Source organism: Zootoca vivipara, chromosome 6 (assembly GCF_965207765.1).
Source record: "Zootoca vivipara chromosome 6, rZooViv2.hap1.1, whole genome shotgun sequence".
NCBI classification, from domain to species: Eukaryota; Metazoa; Chordata; class Lepidosauria; order Squamata; family Lacertidae; genus Zootoca; species Zootoca vivipara.
In genome coordinates, this window is record NC_142589.1 from 25351383 (window position 1) to 25366672 (window position 15290).

Here is a 15290-nt window from a genome sequence, read left to right on the forward strand (position 1 = left end):
ATGTTTCTCTCCTTGGTTGACTTATAGTGATTTGTTTGGTGAGAAACAGACTCTGGGCATTAGCTCACAGGCAGCGCTAAACCAAGCCTCACTGCTTGTTTCTTCCAGAGGCAGGCAAGGCAGAGCAGGAGCATCTGTGCACAAGTACTCTGGCTGATCATGGAAAGCCATGGTTTATTTCTGATCCTTGCTTACGGTTTCTTGCAAGAATGAAGCCAATGACAACCATCCCTATAACTGCCATGGAAAGCATGGAAAAAATGCAGAATGCAGGACTCACAAAACTCAAGAGCTGTAATTCCCAAACTGTACACTAAGGCACGCCAGTTCACCATGAGAAATAAATTCAGAAAAAAGACTTCTGTGAGTCCCAAAGTATGTTAACAGGTATTTTCTTACTTGCAAACTCCATATGCTTTAAGGTAGCGACAGAGAGGCCTTCCTTTCTTTCTGTCTTCTTTGGCCTCCAGCACTCCAGATGTAAAGTTGCATAATTCAGGCGGAATGTTGGTTTCTGTGCGTTTTAAATAATGCATTACTCCAACAGCATGGGATGCACTCTTTTCTGTCAACAGCAAGATAGATTTTGCATTTGGCTGTTCTTTTTCCGGAGACGAAATCTTCACAAGGGAGAGAAAATGCAACATTTGCCTTCAGTTTTTATTATCAGGTATTATAATGGGTGTTAACAACAACAACAACAGAAGTAAAAGAGGTGTACCTGCTCCAATAACCTTGCAACCAAAACAGTGGGGGAGACAGCAGAGGGAGGGAAGCAAATGACAACATGATCAAAATCCCAGCAGATAGACTTGCACACTTAAAATTTAATTTTAGTTAGGAATAAAGCAGTTTAATCTAATGTCACTGAAGAAATAGGCCTGGAGGAAAACAGGTGAGTGTTCTGGGAGAAAATGTTAGGAGGAATAAGACAACAGGAAAATTGCTTTGAGAAAAAAATTGAAGGAGCAAGAGTGGTGGAGCTGGAGGAATGAAGATCACAGGCAAAATCTTAGGATAAAGGGCGGGCCAGGAATCAAGGAGAGATTTTCTGTTTGAAATTTCCACAGTCAAAACAGTTCATTTGGTTTGTACAAACCTTTCCAACTGAGTTTTGGAAGTTATCAGACAAGCTGTATAAGCGTGCACCGAAAATTCTTGGAGATGCAGGAAAACTGAAATGAACGACCCGAGTTGCATCAGTAATTCCTAGGGTTTTTATGCAATCATCGGTTAAAACTGGAAAGCAAAACCAAAAAAACATATCATTCAAAGCCATTGATGCTGGCTGCAAGGCAAAACCAACATTTAGTCCCAAACCAACACTAAATGATTACTTCACTCCTAACCAACACATACTTCTCATCATCAGATTTTCAAGTTCTAGGAGAGCTCCTGCAAATCACTCTCCTATTTAAAATGACAATACTGGTAATGATAGAAAGCACCAATGTGGCAAGCTGTATAAAAATAATCAATCAGAAGCACTTGGAATAGCATAAAATGATGTAGACAGACAAGGAACTTTCCTATCATAATTTCCGTTTTTTAGTTAACTGATTAACCCTTAGTTTATGTTATGTTTTATGTTACATAAATTGCTATAATCTGCTTGATACCATGTTGCCCCAAGTCTGAAACTGGGCAAACCTTTGCAAGATACAGTGGTATCTCGGGTTATGAACTTAATTTGTTCTGGAGGTCCGTTATTTCATTTTAGTTTCTCGTTGAAGCCATTCACATTCCAAGTTATTTTTACATCCGTTGTTTACTTTATTAGTTTAACGATCTGTAAATTAATATTAACTTTAAAAATATGATTACTCTCAGCCAATATGAAATGTACACAATATATATTTATACTTTTATGTTTTCCTTAACCCCAATTCCTAGCCTTCCTCCGCTTCTGGAAGATTTCCTGTATCCTCCGCTCCTCCACCCAGCTGTTTTTTGCCTCCCAGTTCCTCTCTATACCCTCTCCAAAATTTATCTGCTTCTTCCCATGAAGTAAATCTTCTTCTATTTCCTTTAAAGAAAAAGGAAATTCCCTCTTGAAATTCCCACCTGTGTACAATTGATTTTCCTCTTAAAGCCTCCAGTAACGGTTTGTATTTATCTCTTTTTCTTAGAAGCCTGGATGGAATGATTTTGTGTATAATTATATCTGTTTCGTGAAGTCTAAGTTTTTTCTTACTACTAGTTTGTAGGATTTTATCTCTCATTTCCATATTTACAAAAGTTACGAGGCAGTCTCCCAGCCAATTATTCATTTTAGCAATGCTGGATCTAATTCTAAAAATTCTCTCTATATTATGTGCCATCTCTTGCTCTTCCATTTCGAGCCACTTCGCTAATTCTGAAACTATTTTCTGGTATATCTGTTCATTCGGCTCTTCCAGTATTGATCCGAGTCTTAACATTTTCTCTCTTCTATGCATCTCAATCATTGATATTGCATCTAAAACTACCACATGTGTTTCTTTCATTTCTACAATTTCTTTCTTTATTTTGTCTGTTTCTCCTTTCTCCTCTCTGTTCTCTTTCTGTACCTTCCTCACTCCCTCCTCCAAATTAATTGTTCTGTCCTTCAATTCTTGTACTGTTTTTAACATCTCCATAATTTTAACCACTAACTTTCATTTTTCTTGTTAATTCTGTTACCATCTTAGCATTTTCATCAATTTTCATTCTCATCCTGTCAAGTTTTTGATCTGTAGTCCTAGCATTTTCATTCATCTCTTTCTTCATTTCTAAGATATCTCTTTTCAATCCCAAAATTAATTCTTTCATATCCATGTTCAAATCTGAGTCTGGGGTTGAGCTTCTTCTGCTAGGAATGGTAGAGGAAATTGTTGTTGCTAAATTTGTAGATTTCTTATTTATATTGGACATATCAAACCCAGTTTCTTAGCTTCAGTGATTGTTTTAACAAATTGAATTAATGAACTAATTGTATTGTTCAGTTTGTTCCACCTCTTACTGTCCTAGTAGATATAATCTGACAATCACCCCCTCATCAAGTTAATTTATACACTTAAATATCTTATAAAATTAAAATATTTAGTATTTAAGATTTTAACCACTGAAGAGTATTAGTAGGCAATAGGAAATGATCTTACTGGAGAGGGGCAGTCAAGTGATCCAACAAACAAACAAAAACAAACAAACAAAGGGAGGGAAGAGGGGGATTAAAAAATTGAAAAATAATAATAATAATTAACAGAAGAGAACAGACAGAAGAGAACAGACAGCAAACCTGAAATAAAATTAAGGCACCTAGGGGAACACAGACCAGCAAAGAGTTTAAACAGGAAGGAAAAACAAAAGAAAGGGATTGTAAAAACAAATAGAAAGGATAAAGAAAAGAAGAGTGATAATATAGCAATCAGCATCATTATCTTTCCCATACCCCCTATAAGTCTATTTGTGGTATTTATGAATACTGAAAAGTAATCCAAAAAAGAGAGGTCACAATTTGAAAAGAGTTCCAGTTTTGTCCTCTAGGTGTCAGCATTCCACTTTATCTTTCCTCCAATATGTTGTTTCCTTCTTTCTGTTTCTCTTAGTCTCTCCCTCTCTATCCCTCTTTTGTCTCTTTATTTCTCTCCTCATAAGTCAGTATCCAATTTCCCCCCCCATAAGGGGGGGAGCAATTTACAACAGTAGCTCCCAGAGAGGAAGCAACTTGCAACAGTGACTCAACAGTTTTCCCTAATAAGTTCTCTTTAGCGTCTTTGGATTTCTCTTTTTAAAGTGACCCCTTTATCTTCAAACTCCAAACTTAGCTCAGAAAGACTATCACTCAATATATTTCGTCCCACTCAATTTAGGAAGAAAAACTATGAAGAAGCCTTTTTTGGGAAACTACCAGCGTAGGCACACAAACACATTCATCTCACCAGGTGGTCTCATAAAACAACCATGACACGTTAAATTCAACAAATTTAAACAGTTCCTTTCTACATAGGGTCTGGTTAAGCGCCCATAGCTGCCAAGTCTCCCGCATTCCCCGGGAAACCCCCGTTTTTCCAGCTGTCCCCAGCCGAAAAAACTGATTTTTTTGTTTTCCCCCGGTTTATTCTGGCGTGGTGGCCATTTTGGAACTGGGCAGAGCATGCTCAGAAGCGACTTTTGATGCTGCTCTGCCCAGTTCCAAAATGGCTGCAGCGTGACTTCTGGTGTGGTAGCCATTTTGGAACTGGGCACAGCAGCATCAAAAGTCACTTCTGAGCATGCTCCGCCCAGTTCCAAAATGGCGGCACCAGCTACTTCCGGTATGCTACTTCCGGTCCGATCACTTATTTTTCAGATAGGAACTTGACAGGTATGTTAAGTGCCAGACACAAATGCTGGGTTTTGGAGCAGTGTTAAAGTCTTTAAACTTTATTTCTTCCCTCCATCTCGGCTTTCTCCCCTATACACTGGTGAACACTCAATAAACTTCTGTTACGAGGGGATGTTCCATACTCCAATTTCTTTGTTTCTTATCCGGTATTGCTTTAATCTATGCTCACACTGCCAAACACCAGTAAATATAATTCTTTATTGACCGTGGTTTTCTTCGGGTACTATTTTCTAAATACCTCGGGATTGACCCCCCCCCTTTCACTTGCGCCAGCTCCCCGACTGTTTGGCTAAACGAAGTTGTTCCGGTTAGTTTTTCCAGCCAAGTTACGCGGCTGCAAAGCTTGCATTAACTTAATTAATTTAGAAGGTCATTATTGCCGCTCTTCTGAGTCTTCAGAGTTTACTCACACAAACCGGATATCTAAACACGCCATTATTCTGTGAAAGTTCAGCCGCTGGGTCACACCGAAATCAGGCTTTCTCACCGGAGGGAGGGAACACTGTTACCGGCGTCCGTGGTCCCCTTCCCGAACCTCACGGTCCACCTTTGGGAGACCTCCCCGCCACCACAGCGAATCCTTCTAGGTTCTGGAAGCCCGCCTGAACCTTCTGAGGTGTCGTGAAGCCTTACAACCCCCGTTCCACCCCTTCGGTGAGTGCGCATCTCTTGGAGCCCAAGAAACGTGCGTCCGAAATTGAACCGCGGCAAACCGGAAGTCTTTTCCAATGCTGCTCAACAGGAAACCGTTAGCCAGACATAAACAGATATTTAAGCAAGACGCTCAGGCAAAGGGAAACTAGCCTGGTCCAAATTGGATATAAATGCTTGTAGCTCAGCACTTTGCTCTAACCTTGAAGAATGAATTCCCTCTTCTACCTATTCTCCTTTCACTCCTTTCCCAAGTGTGTCTCTTGTCTTTTTTATAGAATCATGGAATTGTAGGGTTGGCAGGGACCCCAAGGGTGAGCTAATCCAACCCCCTGAAACACAGGAATCACAGCTAAATAATACCTGACGGATGGTTATTTTACCTGTGTTTAAAAACCTCCAGGGTAGGAGAGGCAACCACTTTCAAAAGTCATAGAATCATAGAGTTGGAAGGCACCAAAGGGCCATCTAGTCACATTTCAAGGGAGTCCATTCCACTGTCAAACAGCTCTTACACGCAGAAAGTTCTTCCTAATGTATAGTCAGAAACTCCTCTCACATCATTTGAATCTATTGGTTTAGGTCCTGCTTTCTGGAGCAGCAGAAAACAAGCTTGCTCCATCTTCCATGTGACAATCCTTCAGATATTTGATGATGGCCATTATATCCCTTCTCATAAGAATTGGTTTCCAGACCCTCAGTCATCCTCTGCACATGTTCATTTGTCAATATGCTTCTTGAAGTGGGGTGCTCAGAACTGCACACTGTAGTTTGTAAACCTGATGGCAAAACCCACCCCCCTTTATTTTTTTCTTTATGTGAGCCTCTTTGGGAGACAATAATTATCTGAACAGTTTAATAATAATATAGCAAATAATACATCTAATTAAATTTTAATGAAAGAGATTGAGTCACTACAGTTCTGACAAAGGTTTTAGAGTAAGCATATGTGAGAAAAACAATATATTTACCTAGTACAACATGTGTGCCAGAGCTAAATTTTTTGTTCCATTGCTCTAAAACATAATCAAAACGAAATTCGATGTCTGGGTGCATTTTCAAACAAAATATTGAAGTGCTCTCCACTGCCTAATTAAAAAAGAGAATGGTTTCAAACAATGTGGATTACAAAAGAAATGTATAATTACTGAACAATGCTCTGATTTAAAAAAACAAACTGAATTGAACACTGCTGCATTCAGAATTAAAAGCCTGGTCATGAGTAATCTTTTTTTTCTACGTTCTAAAACTTGGTCCTCCAGCTGTTTTGGGACTACAATTCCCATCATCTCTAACCACTGGTCCTGTTAGCTAGGGATGGTGGGAGTTGTAGTCCCAAAACAGCTGGAGGGCTAAGTTTGGCCATCACTGTCTAAAGGGTCAGTTTCATTTAGCCCTTAAATGAAGGCTAAAGTGTCCCTGGATGATTATATTCATTTATATACAGTATCAAACAAATGCATGGCCTTTTGTGAAATAAGGAGACACAAATCAATTCATTTGGAATGCATATCAATTCCTTGGTAAGATCTTGTACCTATCAGCAGCAGTCAAAATGCTGCCTCTGTAAACTGTGCTGCACTGCTTGTGTTACCAATTTATGCTGTTTCAACCCAGCAGTGCCTTCCCTGTTGCCTGCCTTACTGCCTTGCAGCCCGAAGAAACATTCATCCCCTGCAGCAAGGAATCAACACAGTGACTTTGGTTGTTGTGGGAACACTCCACAAACAAGGCAAGGCTTTATCAGTCATAGCAGGACTTTTGTCCTTCCCTTCAGGGATGTTTCAGAACACAAGACAACCAAGGCTGGCCCCTTGGTCCTGTCCTCTTTCATTTCCTCTTTCCTTTCCCTTCCACTTCTGAACTCCTTCCTCTTAGCCCCACTATCACCTGCTGCCTGCTGCAAAAAGGGCACCAACTGAACAGACATGTGAACTCTCATTATCAGCAACTGCATTTTTTGAATCTCGTTGCCAAACTCCTAATTTTTTTTAAATTCCTTCAAACTAAGATTACATGCCTCGGACAAAGCAGAGCTTGAGTGCAAGAAAACTTCTATCACCATAGATTTTTTAATCTTAGTTGCTTTTATCTCAAATTAAAGAATGATGAGATACGGGGTTTATTTTGAACAACTCAATGGCGCGCAGAGTCCTTCAACGCAAAAATCCATCCGAGTTAGCCAAAGCTTTCATTTCATCAGTATAATTTGTCAACAGTGCCAAAGCGGGGAGGATTGAAACTCCAAGCAGCGGTTTCAGAAGCCATGGGCAACCATCTCCTGCCTATTATTTTCCTTGTCTCTGTCTCTCTGACACAGGCACACCATTCTGCCACATTTTCAAGCTAGTTGAATTGCCCCCTCAAGTTCAATATTTATTTCTAGCAAACAAAATAATGTAACAGCTTCAAAAGCAAAGGTTTTTTTTTATATAGAGTTGTTTGCTGTATTCATGAGAGTGAAGGTACTCGGGGTGCTGTTATCAATCTTTGCCCTTTGAACCCCAGCTGTTTCTGTTTGCTGCTTTTGATTTTGCCTGGGCCAGGTACCTGGGGCCTGCCTGGACAGAGGGGTGTAGCATGTGAGGCAGCCCCATAGGCAGACAGTCCTGGCACCGTCAACGCCTCTTGCCTGCCCCTCATGTTTGATCTGGGCTCCTGTTGTGGAGGACCAGGGCCAATGAGTGGCAGCGATGTGGGTGGGAGCTCAGCCAGTGCCTTAATCAGTGATCAGTCCTGCTGCTGGACTTGCATAGGAAACACCCTTATCTGCTGATGTAGCAAAACATTGTCACCTGGAGTACCTGGGGTTTTGCATCCCGGCTGAGAAAGGAATATTTGGGTTCTGAGTTTTCACCCCACAATTCTTTTATATTGGCATTTTTGAGTAATGCAAGTCCAAAGTCATTAGTTGCTCAAGTGCCTAAAATCTCCAATTGGCCACTTAAGACTACTGATATCAGATTTGGAGTATATCTCACCGGGGGGGGGGGGGGGAGAGACCAGTCCTTTTCTGGAAGTGACTAGCTTTTCCTGCTTTGAGATTCCCATATGACAACACTTCACATGTCTTATGCAAAGCTTTGAAAAGGATAAAATAAGAAATGAAACCATTTCCTTTTGCAACACCCTCTTATTGCCTATTCAGCTATGTATTTATCCATTAACCAGGATAGAAAAGAGGAGAATCTTTCTTTCTAAACAATCTGGACAAGGGGGAAATACCTTGTAAATTATATCTGTTTCTTCTGTGGAACTGGTGAAAATCAATGTTTTCTGAACGTTAGTAGGAGTAAAGTCCAATGTTTGAAGTAAAGTAGAGATTCGGTCACACTCAAGGCAAAGCTGCACCACCTAGAGTCACATGTAGTTCAAATGTGTCAGGTTAAATTAAATCACTCTTTATAAAAGCCAAGTATTTCACTTCTGCTTCCCCTTTATGTTAGGGAATAAAAATACCCATGGCTTGTATCCAACAATGTTACCTAAAGCAGGCCCACTGAAATTGATAGACCAAGATTACTCATGCCCATTAATGTCAATAGATCTATTCTGAGTAGGACTAGCACTGGATACAACCTTCTATATGGAGATGCTGAATTAACCCTATTTAACATGAAGATGGGGTTCCACAATAGTTTGATTTAACCTTTTGTTTAATCAGCGCTTCTGGAATAGAAAATTCATGAAATTGTTCTGTGAAAAATTTATGAGCACCTCTCAATCTTACTTTCAAGTAACCTGCTCAAGAAACCATACATGTATAATAAGTGTTCTTATCCTCCTATTTTTGCACATCATAGCTAAACCAGCAGGTTTCATAGGAACCATTCTTGATGCTATTCTCAGAACTGAGGAAGTTACTCTTATTATAACTCTTAAAGTTTCCAGCTTCTTAACCAACAGGTCTGACCAACTGGATTTGTTCTGTACATAGCCAATCTCAACCTCCAAATTCCACTTAGTATTTTAAAAGCCACAATGCTTATAATTTGTGCCTGCAAGAGTTAGTGAAACTGTGCAGAGCCTAATCTTCAATCCAAAAGCAAATACAGTATATGAGAGCTATAAAGCTCCTAATATTTTACCTGTTGCACTTTGCCATATATGGCAGCTTCTTCCATGGATGTGATCACAACATACGGATCATTCATGAACTCTTTGGTTAAACGTTCTATGTTTTTGCTCCAGTGCCTTCCGATAGCAACGATCTGCTGAGGTGCAGATTCTTTCTCTTCAACGTTCAAGGCTGTTTTGTAATATTCTAGAATACTAAATATCTATAAAACAGGAATTAATATACATTATCTTTTCCATCTGCTACAGGCAGAATTGGTGATGGGGAGACAGTTAACTTACTAATCAACTAGCTGCTTTGGGTGGAACTAGGTCCTTGAGTCACAAGCAATCCCTGGTTCCGCACCAGGAAGAACTTTTTAGCAATGTATATTTGATGTAAGCACTACTGTATAGTTACTATTTTGGGGGGGAAGCACAATCAGCGCTAGGGACAACTATGATTGTATCTTTTTTATAATATTCTTTGAGTTCACATTATCTTAGCACATTTATCTTATGTGCAAAAACCCACACTTACTTCTATGTTGGCTTCAGCAAACAGCACGTCAATTTCATCAAGCACAAGATGGCAGAGCCTGAGGAACAGTAAGCTGTGATATTCAAGCAACCTCAGTAGGGTATATGGGGTTGTTATAAGGACCTCACCTGTAAGGAAGTTGCCACATTATTTGGTTGAAATCTCAACAAAAGCATAAAGTACCATCAAAAACTACTAGCCTGTAACCCAGTTACAGCCATGCTAGCTAATAATTCATGACCCAAGGGAAAAAAGAACCTGTTCTCGTTTATGAAAGCTTTCCTGTTATGTTACCTAGAATTGATTTGTACTCACCAAGTGCTATAGCTTAGTGACAAAGTAGGTGTTTTGCTATCAAAAAGTTCCACGTTCAAGAGCTGGCATCTCCAAGTGGGTTGAGAAGATTCGCATCAAACTCTGGGGAGCCACTGCTAGTAGGTGTAGACCGGGGTAGGCAACCTAAGGTCAGTGGGCCACAAGCGGCTCTTGGGGGTTGTTTAACCAGCCCATGAGCCGCCCCCAAACTGAGCTGCCTGTTTGGTGAGTCCCTGCGCGCTGTGCTAAATCGGCGCAGCGCAGTGGCTCGCTTCCGCGGCACCGGAAATGGCATCTGCGCAGGACGCAGACAACGGAAATCACGAGCGCGCAATCTGGCCCACGGAGGGATCTCCACTGGAGTGAACTGGCCCAGGCAAGGTAAACCTTGCCGATCCCTGGTGTAGACAATACTAAGCTAGATGTACCAATTCTGTATTAAAAAGCAGCTTCCTGTTTCTAGGGCTACAGACAATTGGAAAGTAATAACCCCCTAACTTGCTTTATCAACTGGAACAAAAATCTGCATAGCAAGGTACAAATTAAGAATGTGAAATCCAATTAGCTATGATGAATTCAGCTTCTCCCTTCCTCTCTTTTTTTGCATAACACAAGTCAGGTGCCTAGTATACATGTCCTGGAAAACTGCAGTTAATTGGTTGTCTTAATATGGATTTTATAGTTCATGTGAATTGCCAATTTAAAGCATTATTTTTATTTTCGCTTTGTGGCACTGAAACTGTATAGGAATGATTTAGTCACACTTGTGACAGACCACTTTAATAAGTTAATGTTACTGTATGATTTTATACCATATTTGCATTTTCTATTTTGTTATTCCCTTATGATCCAGATAAATTTATTCAATCACATTTTCAGCATTAATGATCATGATATGCTTACATCCTCTTGGAATTCTTGTGCTCTGTATTTCTTCCTTATTCATTCCCAGTAAGAGCAATATTGGGTGAATAGGCCTGGAACAATGACTGTAAGTTTCTAGAAATTCAAACACCAGTTCTGCTTTCTTCTGTCTTGGGCACAGGATTAATGCGACTGGCTATGAACACACACAAGGCATCAATTCATACTAAGAGCAGAAACACTTCCATGAATCAGAAGCTTATCAGTCAGAAGATCTCTTAAAAAAGAGAACCCACTGCTCAAAATAATGCAAGCTAGCCAAGGTTTTTAAAATCCATGAAGGGAGTGGGGAAATCACACAGTGGTATAGACTCTGAACAGCCTTGTTTCTACAAAACTCCTCTCTCTCATTCAGGCCTGCTCTTTGCTGCATGCTTACTCAACCCTCCAAATGGCTTGCTGTACATTGCTGTACATAACCCTCATGAAGTGTGCACATTGGTTATTAATTGAAACATGCAAGGCTTCCTCAAACTCGGCCCTCCAGATGTTTTGAGACTACAGTTCCCATCATCCCTGGTCATGCTAGCTAGGGATCATGGGAGTTGTAGGCCAAAAATAGCTGGAGGGCCGAGTTTGAGGAAGCCTGCTATAAAGGATCAGCACACCGACTCCAGACAAACCTTTTGCCATTGCTCTCATGGAAGCTCCCTACTTCAGTCAGTCATTCTGCAGCTTATGGAGGGAAATGAGAACAATGGCAGGACAAAGCTAGTATGCTCATTCTCATTGCCCCCCCCCGTACATATTTAGTTAATGCCAAATATACATGCCTGAAGAAGGCCTGCTGGGTTCTAGTTCCCCCTCCCTGCCAACCCCCTGCCCCCCAAACTAGAGGCATTTATACAGATAAAGTTTGATCCTTCTCTTTACTCTAAGCCATCCCTTAGGAAGAATATGTTATCACAACTTTTAAAAAGTTAATCTCATGTTCTATTGCTTGCAGCTAGCTTTGGATGAGCTGAGCCCATTCAAACATCTACTGCTCAGGGTCTCTAGATAGAACTATCTAGGCAGGCAACTGGTTAGCTTAGACATTCATATCAGAGGCTACAGCATTCCCACCTTCCCTATATTTCCTGCATTTCTAAGCGGCTCCTTAAGACATGGTTACAATGGACTTAACTATTTGGTTGGAAACTGAGATGTCTGTTGCCTCACATAGTCCCATTCAGAAGTGATGCACATTCAAATGCAGAGCCCACATCCAAAAAGCAACCACAGAAAGCACCACACATTCTGACTGCTTAATCCAAGCCTACACTGTTCCAAGACTTGGTTTCAACAAAGAAGGCATTTGGGCATAAACGGAATATCCTACTTACACCACTCCGAGCTGGCAGTGATACATAGCAACTTCTTGACTGCAAAAACGTAATAATTGGCAGAAGATATAGCAGTGGATCGTTTTCAGGAGAGATAATAACTGAATCACATCCGCGAGCTATTGGTGGCCACGAATAAGACTGTACATGATTAGGTCCTGGGAACTGATTCCTTAGAAGTTCCTACCAAGGGGGGAAATGCATCAACTGTATTTATGTATTTGCTTAAAATAGAAGAGTCGGTCTTAGGGAGATGATCAAATGCAGGTACATTATATACAGAGTCACAGCTTTCCTGTTAACAAGGGATCAATGTGAGTTGCTTCCTGCAGAATCTCCGTGGAGATCACCACCTGTGTATGGGCACAGGTGACCCATTACAGATGTATACTGATTCACTGGATGACAGCCTACATATTTCTGTACAGCATGTGGTTCAAACAGTCTGGGTTATTGAATATTCTGTATATGAGAAATCAATACAGCATTAAGGGGTGGCAGGGGTTGGAGCAGCACCAGCTATGGTCAGGACCAAGTTTTAAGCAGATACAGTTGTAACTATTTATAGTCTTGGAAAACAATTCCCTGCCAAGCTAACAAACAAATTCCACTGAAACAAGCGGCACCTGAGTGCAAATGAGCACACAGTTGTAGCCTTAATTACCAATTAAACCTTTTTGAGTTGCTCATCAGATCTACTGCTAACAAATGGGTAAAAATCAATAAGCAATGCAATTTCTGGGTATGGGCTGCATCGTATTTAAAATGCATTACTTCCACCAGCATAAAATGTATTAAGGCGGGGTGGGCAGAGTATCAACAGCTAGCTTGCTCTGCTGTGCAAAGCTTCATGTTGGTTGTTCAGAGATAGTAAATTGCCATATCTAAGGGATTAGGACACATTACAATGTGTCACTTTGAACCATTTCATCCTCTTGGTCATCCTGTGAGGCTGCTTAGTGCAAGGTGCTTGCCCATAGCTATCTAGTGGGCTTCATGGTAAAGCAGCAATTTGAAACTCCCAGGGCAATCCTACAGGACAATCCCTACTCAAAAGCAAGCCCCATCATGTTCAATGGGACTTTCTTCCAGTTAAGTGTGTAGGATTGCTGCCTCGGTCTTCCATATCCTCTTCCAAAATTGATAATCAGCCTTGTGGTGACCTCAATGAATTACTGGGATTCTATTATGCTGAAGATGGCAATAGAAACAAGTGCTATTTTTAGAGCATGCTCAATTTCAAAAAATAATTTAGAGCTTTCAGTATTAAATAAAATACACAATCCATGCTTTTCTATATCGTATAGTGAATATTACCTTTTTCAGAGTTGGAAATAGTGGTGCTGTTTCAAGAGATGAACATGGTTCCATTTTTTTATTAAGGACAGCAGGACGAAATGCACCGGTATTCACTTGTAACTTCTAAAATTAAAGGTAACAATCACAAGTCTTGCAACAGACAGGATACATGATGATTTGCATTAAAATGTTCTCCCTCACTGCAAATGGTTTCATATTTTTTTTTGTTTAGGAAAAAGCACAAAACAATTTATGCCTTTTATGGGATCACTAAGATTTCATGAATACCAGTGCTATAATTAGGACTCTAAAAGATATTCAATCTTCAGCTATCAAATTCTAAGATAACCCCAAATTGCTTCCTATTTTCAAATAGTCCTCCTGTTCCAATCTGGAAAGCACATTATTAGTTGACAGTTTTGAGATCATCCAGAACTTTGTGAAATAGGTGACTGTGTAGCAATTTCTGAAGTGGTGGGTACACCATGTATCAATTCAAAAAACTAGATAAACAAACCAAAATTATAAAAGCTCATTTATATATTCAAATGGCACTAACAGTCCAAAAGTGTTTATGATCTGCCAAAAGCAACAGTTAATTGAAATACCTTTGTCTCATCTTGTCCATCAACAGCTTTCAAAGGATTTAAAAATTGTAGAAGCCTGAAAATATACGTTTGCTTTTTTAAAAAGTTTGTCACCACATGCCAACTTAACAGCTTTTATTTATTACACTTTTATTCAGCCCTTCTCCCAAAGAAATCAGGATGGCATTTAACATAGTTTGCTGGATCAGGACAATGGCCCGTTTAGTCCAGCATCCTGTTCCCACAGTCGCCAACCAAATGCCTGTGTGAAATCAAGGAACCAAACTTGAGCATAAGAGCACTCTCCTCTCCTGTTATTTCCAGCAACTGGTCACAGCTGCCAAGTATCCCGTTTTCGCTGGGAAACCCCCTTTTTCCCTACCGTTTCCCGGCGGTCTCCCGTATTTGTTATTCTCCCGTTATTCTCCCTTAAATTCGCTCCTGCCGGCGGCCATTTTTCTGCTACCGCTTTGCCCTTCTATGGGCACCAGAAAATGGCGGGGCCGGCGGCAGAAGTCACTTCTCCGCATGTCTGGAAATGCGTAGACGCAACTTCCGGTGGCGCTTTGCCCTTCTATGGGCACCAGAAAATAGTGGCGCTGGTGCCGGAAGTCGCTTTTACGTGTTTCCGGTCATGCGTAGAAGCAACCTCCGGCGCTGGCGCCATTTTCTGGTGCCCATAGAAGGGCAAAACGCCACCGGAAGTTGTGTCTACGCAACTTCCGGTGTCGTGCAGCTGCCGATCCCGGATTTTTTCGTCCAGGACTTGGCAGGTATGCAACTGGTATTCGGAAGCATTACTGCCTCCAACTGAGGACATAGAGCAAAGGCATCATGGCTGGCTGAGAGGTGATGACCTTGGCCAATCAGTCAGGGAGCTTCATTGCTGAGCAAGGATTTGCATCTGGGCTGCTCCAATCTATATTTAGCATAAGGAATAGACCGCTAGGCTAGTATCAAATAATAATGCTTGTTTTGATTTGATAAACTAAGTATCTTGAATATCTTTTTAGCAATTAAAAACATCCATCAGATACCAAGTCAATTTCACCCAAAACATTTACTGCATTCCCCATAGCAGACACTCTATCTGTTGATTGCCTCAGTGCTTAGTTACATCAGCTCTATGGGAGGGTCAGGGCTGCTAGTAAGCACAAATTTTGACTGATGTCTACCACCAGCAAAAATATGAGGAATTGTATTCAACCAAGTTGTACTCAGATCAGACTCACTGAAATTAATTAGCA

General features: G+C 40.7%; 1 protein-coding gene across 5 annotated transcripts in view; it reads right to left on the reverse strand.

Moving 5' to 3' along the window:
• TDRD12 (tudor domain containing 12) overlaps positions 1-15290 on the reverse strand; it is a 40870-nt gene that overhangs the window by 14507 nt on the left and 11073 nt on the right. For all 5 annotated transcript variants that reach the window (XM_088671822.1, XM_088671821.1, XM_088671820.1 and 2 more), the window contains 10 exons: positions 14065-14119; positions 13475-13579; positions 12158-12340; positions 10812-10968; positions 9594-9721; positions 9085-9276; positions 8222-8350; positions 5968-6085; positions 1100-1239; positions 400-620 (listed from right to left, as the gene is read on the reverse strand). In XM_088671822.1, coding sequence (XP_088527948.1) covers positions 400-620; positions 1100-1239; positions 5968-6085; positions 8222-8350; positions 9085-9276; positions 9594-9721; positions 10812-10968; positions 12158-12340; positions 13475-13579; positions 14065-14119 — 1428 coding nt within the window. The remainder of the gene's footprint in view (positions 1-399; positions 621-1099; positions 1240-5967; positions 6086-8221; positions 8351-9084; positions 9277-9593; positions 9722-10811; positions 10969-12157; positions 12341-13474; positions 13580-14064; positions 14120-15290) is intronic.